The sequence below is a fragment of the Acinonyx jubatus genome, chromosome C1 (genome assembly GCF_027475565.1).
Source record: "Acinonyx jubatus isolate Ajub_Pintada_27869175 chromosome C1, VMU_Ajub_asm_v1.0, whole genome shotgun sequence".
In the NCBI taxonomy this organism is placed as follows: domain Eukaryota; kingdom Metazoa; phylum Chordata; class Mammalia; order Carnivora; family Felidae; genus Acinonyx; species Acinonyx jubatus.
Genome location: NC_069381.1, coordinates 54,018,708 through 54,034,881, shown reverse-complemented (window position 1 = coordinate 54,034,881; position 16,174 = coordinate 54,018,708). Strand labels below are relative to the sequence as shown.

General features: G+C 42.0%; 1 protein-coding gene across 3 annotated transcripts in view; it reads right to left on the bottom strand.

Moving 5' to 3' along the window:
• PDE4B (phosphodiesterase 4B) overlaps positions 1 to 16,174 on the bottom strand; it is a 522,088-nt gene that overhangs the window by 94,268 nt on the left and 411,646 nt on the right. For all 3 annotated transcript variants that reach the window (XM_027058961.2, XM_027058960.2, XM_027058962.2), the window contains one exon: positions 11,938 to 11,990. In XM_027058961.2, coding sequence (XP_026914762.1) covers positions 11,938 to 11,990 — 53 coding nt within the window. The remainder of the gene's footprint in view (positions 1 to 11,937; positions 11,991 to 16,174) is intronic.

The window sequence follows — 16,174 nt, the reverse complement described above, 5'->3', positions numbered from 1 at the left end:
TTTTTATTTTTTTTTAATTTATATCCAAATTAGTTAGCATATAGTGCAACAATGATTTCAGGAGTAGATTCCTTAATGCCCCTTACCCATTTAGCCCATCCCCCCTCCCACAACCCCTCCCATAACCCTCAGTTTGTTCTCCATATTTATGAGTCTCTTCTGTTTTGTCCCCCTCCCTGTCCCCATATTATTTTTGTTTCCCTTCCCTTATGTTCATCTGTTTTGTCTCTTAAACTATTCATATAAGTGAAGTCATATGATTTGTGTCTTTCTCTGACTAATTTCACTTAGCATAATACCCTCCAGTTCCATCCACATAGTTGCAAATGGCAAGATTTCATTCTTTTGGATTGCCGAGTAATACTCCATTGTGTGTGTGTGTGTGTGTGTGTGTATATATATATATATATATATATATATATATATATATATATTACATCTTCTTTATCCATTCATCCATTGGTGGACATTTGGGCTCTTTCCATACTTTGGCTATTGTTGATAGTGCTGCTATAAGCATGGGGGTGCATGTGTCCCTTCAAAACAGCACACCTGTATCCCTTGGATAAATGCCTAGCAGTGCAATTTCTGGGTCGTAGGGTAGTTCTATTTCTAGTTTTTTGAGGAACCTCCATACTGTTTTCCAGAGTGGCTGCACCAGCTTGCATTCCCATCTCTTCTTTTACTTACAGTTCATTGTACTACCTCTCTTTCATTGTCACTCTTTTCAATGATGTTTTTCAATAAATATTTTTTCAGCACCTGCCCTGTGCCAGGCACTGAGTACACAATCTAAAGGTATAAGTAATCAAGAAAATAGGCAGTTACAATACATTAAAAATATCAATATTTATTTAATACTTTCTGTGTGCCGCATTGTGCTAAATCCTTTACATATGTTAATTTAGCTCCCACAATAATTTTTGCTGAAGGTCCTATTGTTGTCCTCATTGTACACAGGAGGAAATAAAGGCTCAGAGATGTTGAATTACTTGTCTATACTCGTACAGAAAGAAAGGAACAGAACCACAATTAAACTCAGCCAATCTGGATCCGGAGCTTGCCTGCCTAGCCATGAAGATAGATGGAAGGGGCAGGTGCTGAGGAAGGCACCAGAGAAAGCACACGTACCGCGGGGGCACACAGGGGGTACCAGCAACCCAGATTTGCGGCTCAGGGAAAAGTGCTGTGTTTGAATCAGATCATGTCAATCTTTTCAAAATTCCTTAACGGCACCCCATGTAATTTAGTATAAGATCTACACGTTTCACCGTGGCCTACAAATGCTCTGCTCGACTGGCCTCTCTCAGCTTCTTTGGTCTTGACCCTCACTGCCACCCTGTCGATCCAGATCTCAGTCTGTAGCACCTCTGAGGTATTAGTTACTGTCTCTGCCCACCCAGCTCCTGCTCAATGTGTAGGTCTCAAGTTCAAGATTATTCATAAAGGCCTTCTCTGTTTCCTAATTTACATTAATCCCAATAACTAGTGATAATAATAATTAGAGCAAACATTAACTAATACTGGATGCCAGACAGTATTCTAAATGCTTTACACATAATAGCCTATTTAGATATTACAACAATCCTAATGGTAGGTAGTAGTATTATTCCCATTTTTACAGGTGAGACAATATTATAGTATTTTGTACTTTTCTTCACTATAGTGATCAAACATGTAATCATGTGTTTATTTAATTAATATTTCCTGGGCTGTAAGGTCCACAAGGTCAGGCTCTAAATTCATTCTCTTCCCCATTACTATATCTCCAGGGTCTAACACGATGTTTCTTATACGGTAGGCATCTGATAAACATTTACAAAATAAATTAATAAATGAATAATGGACATGTATCAGACATTTCTCTCAAGACTTGCACATTTTTTATTACAATAAAACGGAGAGATAACAAAGGAATTAAAGGAGATTATTTCATAGTAATTATTAAAGCTGTAGATAGTTCAGTATATTTGTTTGCTCTCTTGTTGTGAAATCCTCACCATCCCCCTTTCTGTCAGTTACAACTTCCGAGGTTGACAATGGGGTGGGGGCAGGGACAGCGTGGTCTAGACTAGAGGAAAGAGCATGCGTTTTCAAGAAATACAGATCTAGGTTTCAGTTCCGATTTTGTCACTGACTAACTATGTGGTCTTGAGTAGACCCCATGTATTCCCTGAGCCTCCTTTTCTAAACCTGTAAAATCAGACAATAATCTGCAGAACACTTCACTTCTGAGAATTAGGTAAGATAATGTACGCAGAGGGCCTAGCCCAGTGCCTGGCACATAAGAGGAGTTGAATAACTGCTAGCTCCTTTCCTCTCCTGCCATCAGAGGCAGGCAGGTGGGATTTGCAAATTATACAGTTTGCTAGGCAGGTAGTATTAACCAGACTACACTCTGGAAATTTGAAGTCAAAGCATAGCTGAGGGCATAGGGGCAACACTGCATTATCTGACCTGGCTGCCTCCATGGATAATCGTGATGGCCCCAACTCACACCATGGACACAGCCAAAGAGGAGGTAGGAAAAGTATACAAAACTCCGAGGGGTGACTTTTGGTACTTGTCAACAGCTCCGGTTGGGAGCAAGTCAAGACAATAAACTAAGAAAAAAGATCCAGTGAGTTCTCTCGCCTGTTCTCTGTTTCAGGGGGACAGTCCCTGCTTTTTTTCTCTTCTCTTGGGTGAAAGACTTCCCTGAAATGCTCCTGGATTCCGAGAATAGTGCTAAAGGCAACTCCATAAAGTGCTGGCCAGCGGATGATCAGAAGCAAGCAAGCAGAATTCACCCTGCCCCCAGGATCATGTGGTCTTGAGGATGCAGGCTGGAGAAAACAGAGAAGTTAGAAGATCCTCTTCCTGCCTCCTTTGTTTCCCAACATCCATGTTCATTCTGCTCTAGGCCAACCCTGACCTCCTTCTTACCTACCTCCTCCCACCCCCAATAAAGAGAAGAGAAAGGGGTATAGGGGGTACGAGGGGGTCTTCCCATTCTCAGAAGTAACTGAGACAGGGCAGAAGAGTCTTTCCAAAAATAGTCAAAGCCCTCCCCTAGCTGGACTCTGCCAGGAGGTTTAGTTTTCTCGCCAAAGGGAAGCTCCGGTTGGTGTTCTCTGCTGAACGCCCTGGGCTGAAAAGCCTGTGCCTGTCCAGGTGTGCACTAAGCCCTGAATATTGTATTTAAATACAACTGTAATGAGTGTACAGCTGCAATTAATCGATCTTACAAAGCGAAGTCCTCTCCGGCTTCATTTTAGCAAGAGAAAAGTCTCAGTTAGCTAAGATCCAGTTTATCAGAATCCCAGCTGACCATTCTCTGCAATCTGTTAAGAGAAAGAGCCACTCTCGTATAGTGGCTACCTTCGGCTCCAAATCTATTTCCAGATTAGCAGGCTTTTATGGTTTTAAGGGAAACAAATCTTAAACTTCAAAGAAAGCTTGCTTCTAGACTGTATTCCTATAGGAGGGAAGTAGATTGGAACCTTTGAGACAGATCTGAACAAGGCTTTCTGTTTTGGTTCCCTACTTAGGCCAGCAGGCCTGGCCTCTTAGCTGTGACATGCTGACGGCCTGCTATGTGCTTGGTGCTATGGGAAACATGTTGCATAACATGTTTAATAAAATGATACTACTATTGACACTTGTCAGGAGCTATTCTAAGTGCTTTTTGTATGTTTACACGTTTAATCCTTACAACCAACATACAAGGTATGTAAAATTTCCATCCCAATTTTGGAGACGGGGTGATTGGGACATGGAGAGGTTAAGTAATTGGTCCCAAGGTCACACACTAATGCAGCTGGGATTCGCAAGGGGCAGCTTGGTTCTGGAGTCTTCACTTTTAACCACTACACACATAGCTTTTGTCATTTAGCCCTCCTAGCAATCTTACAAGATAGAATATTAATATACCCACTTTCCAGACAAGAATGCTGAGTCTTAGAGAAATAACTTGTCTAAAGTATTGACCCAGGGATTCCCAGCCCAATTCAATTCAATATACTAATTGAATACCTGCTTTGTGCCAGGCACTGTGCTAGGCACCAAGTGTATACAACACAGAGTCACAGGCCAGTCACATTTAGTTGTTTTTTTTAAATTGTATTTAACCCTGCCACTTCTTCCTGAAGTAATGGATAATAAAGAGCTTACTTTAAGGGGAGAAAAGTCACACGTAGTCAACATTAGTCAGGAATGTCAGCATTGCGTAAATGCCCAAGAGCTAGAAGATATTTAGACAAGCCAAATATGAGATTTCTAGTCCTTTCTGATTCAGGCATGAGCATATACTCATTCGTATTTGTTTATTCCATAAATATTTATTGAGCATTTACTATGCTCTGGGTCACATTTTATAAGTTGGGGATATATAAAAAAAAAGGTTAGTACTTGAACTTGGGACAGTCTTAGTTTAAAAGGGAATCAAATCAAATAAATAAATACAGCAGAATATGACATGAACAGCAAATGAGATTTTGAGATAATAATTAAGATAATAACTGACAGTAATTTTGGATGAGTTGCAGGGAGCACATACAGAAGATGGTACATATGCTGAATCTTGAAGGAAAGAGGATGTACTTTCCAGATGGAAATGTGTAAAAGAATTAGTATTTACTAAGCATGTACTATACATCAGGGTCTGGTTTGAGACTATGTATTTAGTTTAATCCTGACTCCAGAATCCAAGAATCAGCGAGTGGAAAGAAGTTGTTCACCTGACAATGTGAGAGTATCCCTGAGCTGAATATGTGAGTAATATTTTTGGGAAAAGGCAGCCCAGACAGAAGGAGTGTATGTACAAAGGTAGAAAGGCAAGAAGAGCCTGGCATATTTGAGGGATAGTATGTTCAGGGCACCTCAGCCATCAGCTGTGCATGAGGGCAGGGGTTAAAGTAAAAGATGAGGACAGAGAAGGAATTAGGAGCAAATTATGGAGGAATTGGTAAGAAGTGGGGATCCACTTGAAGGCAAAGCATAGCCAACTAAGGAAATAATTTAAGACTGGTTTTAGAAGAATAGTTCTAGTACCAGAATGGAGGGTGGGTTGCAGTGAGGGGAAAGAGTGAGGGGAAGGACTGAGGACAATAAACTAAGTGGGAGGACCGCCGTGGCGGTTTAGGTATGGGAGGATGAAGCACTGAACTAAGGAAGAGGGGGGTGGGGAAGAAAGGAGGGGGCATGATTACAGAAAAGGCTGCAAGCAGTGGCTGTCCGAGGTGAAGACAGAGATAAAGGATAGATGGTGAAGCCACTATTCAAAGCCAGGAATAGAGAATAAGGAGCAATGGTGGAGGGGGGATGGAGCTGGGCCTCCCGATTTACCTCCCAAGTTACCAGGAGTGGTCAGATGTCTGGCATTTAGATGCATACTAACTGATAAGCAAGTAGGGCAGTGCTGGAGTAAGGAAGCATGGGGGGCGGGGGGTTGGGTTGTGAGGGAGACAGGTGCTAAAGCCAACATGGTGGATTCAGAGGACCAGACCCGAAGAAAGCTGTCTGCTCTACGTGGCTCCCTGACTCTGAGCCTATGAGGCAGAAGAGTCCAGGTGTGAGGTGAATCTTTGGCTCTGACAACCGGGACTGTCCAGGTAAATAGAGCTGTCAAAAATACCCAGAAGGAGACAGATGTTTCCTGAAGGGCTCTCTCCCACACGCCTGGGAGCTGCATGACCAGGCTTGAGGTAGGCAGCAGCTGGGGTTTGGGAGGACACAGGCACGTGGGCAGCCTCTTGTCTCCTGCGGCGGCTCTGCAGATGAGGCAGCTGAGAAGTGAATCTTTCTTCCTAGCCTCCTCCTCCACCCTTTGCTTAGGAGCCCCAGCCCGCAGCACAGTGCAGGCTGCATAAAGGTTGATTCATAAATGGACGGCTATAGCTAGAAGCCGCAAAGAAGGGGCAGAGAGGACAAAACTGAGCGTGCGTGTATATGTGTGTGTGTTCAGAAGAAACTGTTTATTCAGGGAACTATATATCAGACCCAGCCTTACTGGCGGACAATAGTGGTTTGCCCGGACAATTTATGCCACCAAATAAACACCAAGATAGGCTGTGTACAGCTAAAGGTGAGACATGTTTGCAAAAGTTGCGTGCCACCCTTTATTTACGGTCTCAATTACAGGAGATGCTTTCGCACACAAAACACGGAGGCCGCAATATCTGGGCATCGCCTGAGCCTACTGTAACCAAAGAGAAAGAAAGGCCGGAACTAAAATGGAAAAGAAAAAAATAAACTGTGTTTGGAGATAGGTCTGCTACAGTATAAACTTCTCCCTTTCTCTGGCTTACTGCTATAGCAAAACCTGATGGTTGTCTTTGTAAAAAACGTGTCTGTATCTAGGTCCCTGGCAGTGATTTGCCTCTGGGAGGGCCAGCAATCTATTTAATGACTCCATTGACGTCAATAGCATAACTGAAATACTTACTAACATGCATGATTCCAACTTTCAGGGGTGGGTGGGTGGATGGTGTTTCTCAGCAGTACAAAAACATGAAGTGGAGTCATCCCGGAACGAACTCAAGTCTTTAGGCCGCAAGTGAGAGATTAGATGTTGCAGGTTTCATTGGTTCCATTTAATATGAAGAAATGGTCACACTAAATTTAGAAATTAATTTTGAACTGGTGAAATAGCCATTAATGGGCAGGGCTTTATTTTTGGCAGTGTTTGCTCAAGGGTAACATTTTAACTCTTCACACTTTAGTTGACTTGTCAATGTTTTTGCAACTACCCACACTTAATTTTAGACGTATATGAAATAATTGCAGATCAATATAAATAGCTCAATGTTGATGCTCTGGGGGTAAATGTTCAGAAGAGGACTATTTTAGACAAAAGGAGTTCTTATAAAACAACCATCTGGGGAATTATTCCCAGAATTACTGGGGTTTTTCTAGTGCATTTGCCCTATCACTTTGTATGCAGGCTGTTTAAACACTCCAGGTGAGTCATTAAGGCAATTATCCCAATAATTCAGGCCACAGGAGAATCAGAACACTAATGAAAAAATTATCTGACATTTCTATTTTTTCTCTTTTTCTTTTCCTTTCTTTTTTCCTCTTCTCCTTCTTCTTTTCTCTCTTTCTCTCTCCCTCCCTCTCTCTCTCTCTCTTTTTTTTTTTTTTTTTTTTTTTTTTTGTTATCCGCCCTCCTCCCCCAATCTCTCCTTTATCTTGTGTGGCCACAGCCTTTGGTAACACAATTGATTTTATTCGTATTTGTCCCTAAGTGTTGTAATCCTGTTCCAGAGTTCTTGCTTAATGTAGAAACCAAGCAAATGTCCTGCTTATGCCAGGCTTCATTTCCAGTCATCTGACACAGGCCGGCTCTCAGGCCACTGCTGTGGTTCTCAGAGAGAGAGCCCTTTACTCAAGCTCACACAGTTGGTCTCTCATCCTAAGCCCTGGCAGCCCTGGCAAAGAATGAGAACTCAATCAATGTCATGACTTTTTGAAATTCTTAGAATCCAAGACAACTCTCTGAGCCCCTTGTCCACTCCTCAAGCAGACCCTGCATCTGGCACACCCCCATGAACCTTCCGGGGGATATTTACAGTCAAGCACAGATATGGGAGGAACTCATACTGAGAAATAGGCTTCTTAGCAGAAATACCCTTCTTCTGTTTTATCAACTAGTAAAGACTCATTTCTTCCCCCAGAATGGCCTGGACACATAATAGAAGAAAGGGGTTCCCATGAGCACTGAAAAAAATTAATTAAGTCTGTTTTTCACTTAGGCCAACCTATTTCAGACATACCAGAAAGTCCTGTAATATCACATCTTATTTCTCCACATACAGGCATTTCTTGAAAAACATCTAATTGGCTGGTGTTGAAAACCACCATCACCCAAGGCTATGGAGACCCAGGCTGGGAAAGGCTCTGGGTCTGCAGCAGTCTGGCTTGAAGTCCTCAGGCAATTTTCTAGTCATGCTGTCATTTCCAAAGACCCATGGGTCTGGGGGGGGGGGGGGAAGTTGTTCTTCATATCATCCGATCTATTATATTGGCAATGCTCTGGCTCAACATGTTTATTGCTAAATTTTAGAAGATTAATATAGAATATCCCACTTTACACATCAATTTGACTGCTAAAATGTTGTATATATGATATATATTAAAGGTCAAGTCACATTTATATGAATCGGAGGTGCTGGCCATTAAAAGGAATACTTGCCTAATCCCTTTATAAAGCAAAGAGTCATTTGGTAAAGGCAGTGAACACTTGATGATTTATCCTTTCAGGGAATTCTTTCCACGACATATCTGTACTCACTATTGAAACGCATGCAAAGCCAAGGGATAGGATGGTTGGAAAAAGTGAGGCAATTATCCTACACACACATGCACACACACAGTCACCCACCCACTAATGCACATGCATACACACACACACACACACACACACACACACACACGCACACACATTGATTTTCCTCAATTATCTGATTTTTTCAGTTGAAATAGTTTTGAGGCCTGAAATCCTGAAAATTACTTCCAGTTTCCATGTTGAATGTGTACAGATGATAGAACCCTGCTTTGTTTTGGAGTGCTCTTTCTTCTAATTTTTCTCCCTTTCTGTTCCAATCCTCATGCATCATGTAGAAAAAGCCTAGAATTCCTACTTGTGAAAAAGCAAAACATGATAAAAATTAAGATGTTTGCCTGACTTTATAGCATTAGCATTTTCTTTTTTTTTTTTTAATTTGTTTTTTCAACTTTTATTTATTTTTGGGACAGAGAGAGACAGAGCACGAACGGGGGAGGGGCAGAGAGAGAGGGAGACACAGAATCGGAAACAGGCTCCAGGCTCTGAGCCATCAGCCCAGAGCCTGACGCAGGGCTCGAACTCACGGACCGCGAGATCGTGACCTGGCTTAAGTCCGACGCTTAACCGACTGCGCCACCCAGGCGCCCCTATAGCATTAGCATTTTCAACACCCCCAGCAGGATTTAGTGCATCTTTCTCCTTAAATCGGGAGTATATCATTTCTATGCTGCTATACTTTCTGGATTTTAAATTCTCAATACTTTACCAAATGCCAACTTTTTGTATTTAACTCTTTTTGTCAAAACCCGTATGACCCCACAAATATATATGTACATATATATACTGTTACAAAGTATGTTTCAAAACCTTTTTAATTCCAGTGGAATAACTGATGTTTTTTAATAGTAAAAAAAACCACAGTTAAATATTTTTCATACTTATAGAGATAAAAATATTGATTCATAACTAAAATTTAATTTATGAACATTTTTCTTAAAGTAAACCCCACATACTTATGCAATACTGACCACATCAAGATTTACTGTCTTCCTAGTAGGCGAAAATAGCTATGTTAATGAGTTTTGAACAATCAGGGGATGAATAAGGCACAGCGCCTGACTTCAAAGTGCTCCATTGCAGGAGATCCATAAGCCATGAATTAGAACACAATCTAGAATGGAATTGTTGCCATAGTGCAAAAAAAAAAAAAAAAAAAAAGAAAGAAAGAAAAAGGAGCAATTACACTGATTTAAAAAAAATATTGGGATGTCTTTGCAGAGGAGGAAAACTCGTGTTGTACCATGAGAACTGAAAAGAATGACCTTGTTTCGACAGTGAAAATAAAGGTACAGAAGACTAAGTGATTTGCTTTTATGTCCCCCATGAATAATTTCAGTCAGTGATCAATTTGTAAGACCCAATGCACCAATTTAGCCACGAGTTCTGACAATTATCTTTTTGAAATGAATTGCATTTCCTTCATTTAGATGCATGAAAAAAAAAACCTCTTAAAAGTATTTGGCTTTTTCTCTTTCTCTCTCTGTCTCTCCCTCTCTCTCTTATACCTTGCTCTTTGTACAAGAATAGTCAGGCTTTCCTAACAAAGTAGATTGCTGCTAAATCTGTTTAAATGATCGTGGGTTTCTTGTATCTGTTATCTTAGATCTCAATTGAAATACATGAGCCCAACTTGAGTTGATGATAAATGAAAACCTGATCTTATTATCATGAAAAATCATCTTTGAAAGCACTGCTTCAGCCTTCAATTCGGTTTGCTCGGAGCCACTTACTTTTCATTCCCTTTTAAACTTTCTATTTAAACACACCTCTTTGTCACACGCTGATAAATATTAAAATACCAGGAAAAATCTGCCTGACTTATTTAAGCTGATAATAAGAACAAAACACAGGATGTGTGTATCCTCCTTCCTCTTCTGACTGGGCTTAAGCGTTAAGGAGATTTTGAAACCTATAATTACGTAATAATTGGTATCGCTACATTCTCTTCCCGACGAAAAGCCAGAATTTTTGTAGTTTGCCACAAAGACAGACAAAAACAAATTGCCTAAGTGGTATTGTTATTTCTTTGCTCCATTGTTTTAAAGAATTTAGCCAAAGAATCTCTAGCTGCCGAGCTGTAGTCACTGTGCCAAAAATCACAAAATGATCTTTCCAGCAACATCTCTAGCTAATGAGCTAATTTATAGAGCCATAAATATCACGGATTCTCTGAATGTGTGTCAGTATTTATTACAAAAAAAAAAAAAGAAAACAGTTTAAATATTCGAATTGCTGTCAAAGGCTTTGGAGCGAATTTGGCGAACAGAAATATGAGCAAAGGTGTCTCACTGGTAGGCTAATATGATGAAATGATAAAGGAGTTTCAAAACCACCTCCTTTGATCGCTGACTACGTAACACCAGTTATATGGTAAAACCCTCTATGGAGTTTCCTTTTATCAAACTTCTAAAGGAAACGGTACATCAGCACAGCAGGTTTTTGAAGCCCCTGGACAGAGCACTATTTTCTTCTCTCCATTTCATACCATGGGGCTCTAGAGGCAAATTTACCTTTACTTAATATCTTCCTTTCACTTTTATTCTTGTTCTCAGTCTTTTTCTAATAAAAATAGGTTTAAAGGTGTGTACTATAAATACTTCAGAAGCCAAGGAGTCAATGGAACCTATGTTTTTGTTCCTTTCTTTAGAAGGTGGGCTTCTGTATTATGTCCGTTATTCACGTGGCTGTGATGCCAGCCAGAGACACTACATGCAAGGAAGGAAGATGGTTAAGTATAAAGCAAAGGGAATACCGAAGCTGGAAACAGAGAAGTGTACCAGGCAGTGCTGTTTGGTGTCAGGCAATCTCAATAGAGCTCAACTTACTCGTTTCTCCTGTGGTTTTACTCAGGCCTACCGCTACACTAGTGGGGGTAGATTCAAGGGGGAAACTCCATTTTGGACTTGGAAACAATGCCACATAACTGGTTGCATCTTTTGTCACATACAGTTTATGTTCAATCCATCTCCCTGGTGTTCCTTCAGGGTAGCCCCTCCCCTACATAGCTTTCAACTCTGCATGGAAAGCATATGCACAGCACTTAAAGATGAGAGGTTAGGTTTCTTAAACACACACACACATACACACACACACACACATCTGAGGAACAAAGTTGGATGACCTCCAAGGGAAATGATTTGTGACCTGGAACAGCCTTTGGTTTCACACCTGGAAAGGATGTAGACTCAAGTGGGACCTATAGTTGACGCTAAGAGGAAAACCACTAATATGCTCTGTGGGGCCAACCAGGGGGCCCCTGACGGTCTTTGAAGTTAGCTCTCCTGAGCACACCGGGGCCAGCAAGCTGAGGTCGCTTTGCAGTGTCAATGCAGCTCTGCCTTCTGTCTCTCTCCTGGGGTGCAGCAATACCACACATCCATCGCACCCTGAAAGCCTAGGCCTGCACATGATGGGACAATTGTTTAATACTGCTTTTCATTTGGTTTTACAGGGAAAGAAGTAAAACTCTACTATATCTTTGAAAAAAGTCACCGAGAGACTTTGGAGGACCCTGATATGCAAGTAAGTGCCATCATTCTAAAACAGCTGCTGAACAAATGACACGTGTTATGATTCTGAAACACGGACTTAGGCCTCATGATGGTGCTTACCTTGCAGGTTTACTCTGGAGACAGGTGGCTGACTAGCAGCAGCTGGGGACCTCCTGTGGAGACAGAAAAGAAGGCCTGAGTCTTTGTATCACTATCACCCCCATGTTCCCCTCCCCCCCACATCCCCACACCTCACCCCAGCCCATGATCACTGAAGAGTTTCCCAGGTCATAATGAGCTATCAAATGACATCATGCTGTCTCCGGAAGGCAGGCTCCTGTAACACTGGTGGATGACTGCAATCCTCTGACATCCAGATGGCCCGGAATTTCCCCACGCACAGCCTCCTGGATGCTCCAACTCTTCGGGAAGGAAGTCGTTTACTCCAGGTCCCTAACCAGCCCCTCTGTTTTAGGTTTCACAGTTCCAAAAGGCCCTCAGACAATAGGCTTGCTCAGGAATAACACCAAATGTCAGAGTGGATCCCAATTCCTTTGGTAGTGTGGTAGAAAGTTATGCCAGACAAAGGGGTCCTGAGAGACCAATCAGTATGGGCCTCCCTTTTGCACTTCAGGAAACTGAGACCCAGAGACGTGAAGTCAGTCGCCAAAAGACACACAACAGGAATCCAGGTTGCTTAACATAAGGTGTGGTCTTTCACAGAGGAACCTGGCATTATTCTACATTGTAACAAGCCTGCTGATGTTAAGAGTCCAATGAAAGGAGCAAACAAACTTGTGCTCCAGGAGTACTGGGGCTCCTCCTTTTCTTTTTTGTTTTTCTTCCTTGTTTATTTCTCAACCCTACCGCCCAATTTTGCTGGTCTTACCAACCTTTTCATGCTTTGCAGAACTTCTACCCAGTGCATTACAGAAGAGCCTGCCCAAATAGTATAGAGCAGTAGCCCTCACACTTTAGGGTCATCAGAAATCACCTAGAGGGCTTACCAAGACCCCCACTGAACCCAACCCCAGGGTCTTTGAGCAACTGGCCTGGGATGAGCTGGAGAGTGTGCATTTCTAAAAGATCACTCATGGCGCTGATGCTGCCAGTCCAGGGGGCCCATTTTCAGAACTGTTAGAATAGAGGGCTGTCTGGCCCACTAAAGAGCAATAGCATATTAGCAACAAGCAAGGGAGTGGGACTCTAGGCCAGTCAGTGGTTCTCAAGCATAGATGAGCAATGTTCTCACTTGGGGAGCTATTAAAAATATGATTCCCTTTCCCATCCCTGGAGAGTCTATTTCAGCATATCTGGGATGAGGCCTGAGAATCTGTATTTTTTACATAAATCTATGAATTCTGATCTACAACCAAGTTTGGGGAGGAAGCCAAATTATAAATGACAGAGAATAGCCTGCAAAGATGTTGTTAAGAAAGGGTCTCCCCACCGGTATGGCCACAAGTTTTCTTTCTAGGTTCTTAAGAGCACCAGATCCATCTGTGATCTATTAGGGGTCATCTAGCTTCCAGGTAGCATACGTGACGTGACAGCTGCAGAGTCTAATGGGAAGGATTCATGTTTACCAAACATTTACTGGCTAGGTCATCCTAGGCAAGGTACTTTTAAACCCTCTGTGTCATTGCCATCCAATGATTAATTTTTTTCTGCTAGACATCATGCTAGGTACTTCTTAGCTTCCACTGAGAATATAATCATCTCATTTTAAGGATAAGAAAACTGAAGCAGAGTAGTTAAGAGGTTAAGAAACATCCTGGAGCATACATAGTTTGTAATTGACATGGTTGAGATGCAATGCTGTCTTTCTGAATCCAAAGTGCATTCTCTTTCCACTATTTCATCTGCTGATAACACCTGCAGTAATACTGAGGGCTGTTTTTCAGGAAAAGTAAGAGATAAAATTCCAAACTCCTTAGCTGAGCATTCAAAGTCCTCTGCTCTTTGGCCTCAACATACTTTCCCCAGCTTATCTGTCAGAATTCCTCCCTGACATTTCATCTCAAACCATTGACTGGCTGTTGGATCTCACGTATCTTGTACTTCTCCTTAGCAGCACTTTAAAATTGTAATTTAAACAGGCAGTAATTAGTTTTCAGTATAGAGCTCCTTAGTTTAAATATAAAATTTATGCAGGCAGGGAACAACTTGTTTACTACAGGATCCCTGGAACCCAGGATGGCCCTTCATATGCTAAGCCCTCAGCAAATACTTATTGAAACGAAGAATAAAAAAAGGAAGGAAGGAAGGAAGGAAGGAAGGAAGGAAGGAAGGAAGGAAAGAAGGGAGGAAGGAAGGGAGGGAGGAAGGGAGGCAGGGAGGGAAGAAGGAAGGAAGGGAGGCAGGGGGAGAGGGAGGGAGGGAAGAAGGAAGGAAGGAAGGAAGGAAGGAAGGAAGGAAGGAAGGAAGGAAGGAAAGAAGGAAAGAAGGAAGGAAGGAAAGAAGGAACTTGTACTTTGACAAGGCCAGACTTGATCGCTTATTTTTCCTTGAACAGGTCCTATTCCTTTCTTGATATTGCTCAGACTATTCCTCTGAAAAGGAAACTCTCCCACACAAATTCACACATGTAAATATCACCTACCTTTCTATGATATTGTAATTTATGATAAGAAATACATATCTATGCTTGCTTGTTTGTTTGTTTGTTTATTTATTTATTTATTTATTTATTTATTTATTTTAGAGAGAGAGTGTGCGTGCAAGTGGGAGAGGAGCAGAGGGAGAATGAGAATCTTAATCAGGGTCCACACTGAGGAGAGAGAATCTTTTTTTTTTTTTTTTTTTGAGGAGAGAGAATCTTAAACATCTTAAGCAGGCTCCACACTCAGCGTGGAGCATGCCTCAGGGCTCAATCCCAGAACTGTGAGATCATGCCCTGAGCTGAAATCAAGAGTCGAACACTCAAGCAACTGAGCTACCTAGGCGCTGCTGCAAGAAATCTGTATTTGATCTTTGTCTTCATTCCTATTACAAGATCCTAAAACTCTAAGAATTTTGTAAGTGAAGAGAGATATAAAAAGTGTCCTGTGTTATGTTAATGAGGAGACTTATGGAAAGTCTCTAGGTAACCTAAGGATGGGGGCTAATTGCCAGGGGAACCAACCACATGATTAGAGGGTTGACACTTTCAGCCCTCCTCAGACCTCTGGGGAGACAAGAGGAGCTGGAGACTGAGTTCAGTCACCAGCGGCCAATGATTTAATCAATCGTGGCTATGTAATGAAGCCTCCATAAAAACCCAAAAGGACTAGGTTTGGAGTGTTTCCTTGCATTCCAGGTTGGTGAATACAAGGAGACTGGGGAAAGGGGCACCTTCCAAGAAATGGAAGACTTGTTGCCCTTTCCCACATACCTTGCCCTATGCCTCTCTTCCATTTGGCTCTTACTGAATTATATATCCTTTTATAATAAACCAGTATTCTAGTAAGTAAAATATCTCTCTGAGTTCTGTGAGCCAGTCTAGCAAACTGGCTAGAGGGGTCATGGGAACCTCTGATCCGTAGTCGGCGGGTCAGAGGTACAGGTAGCAAACTGGACTTGCAACCCGTGTCTGAAGTGGCGAGTCGTCTTACAGGACTGAGCCCTCAACCTGTGGGATCTGATGCTATCTCCAAGTAGACAGGTCAGAATTGAATTGAACTGTAAGGCACTCAGCTGATGTTAAGGAAAACTTGCTTGGATGTGTGGGGAAAAAATCCACACATTGGAATCAGTGTCAGAATCAAAACTTTGAAGGTCAAATGCCATCTTCTGTGAAGGATGTCATCATGTTAGCTAAAATTGACTCCTCTTCTAATATCCCATGGTGCCTTGTTTGTACCTTTAAGGTTATTTCCTCATGTTACGACTCATATGGGCGCATATTATCCCCACCACAAATCTGTGACCCATTGAGGGGAGGATTCAGTGCCGACTCCTTTCCATATAGCCTCTGTAGGACCCACCAACCTGCCACACAAATAGTGGGAACTCCATAAATATTGGTGAAATGTCAATTGAATGAACCGTTGATGTAAAAATCATCTGAGGAGCCAAATACCAAGAGAATGTTTTATCTGGTTTCCTTTTCCTCTACAGTTTTGGTTCTACATACTACCCACAGTTGCACAAACACAGCATACACTTGTGTCACTGGGCCTCTGCATATGTTTTGCTCAGCTTTATATGCTTTTCCTTCTTTTTCAGTGGCAAACTCCTTCCCCTGTACTAGGAATCCCCTCAGGTACCACTTCCTCAGCTAAGCCTTTCCCAGTGGGAGTAGTCACTGTCTATGCTACCTACGGTTTGCTACATTTGCCCCATCATGACGCTGTTCAGACTGTATCTCACTTCCTAT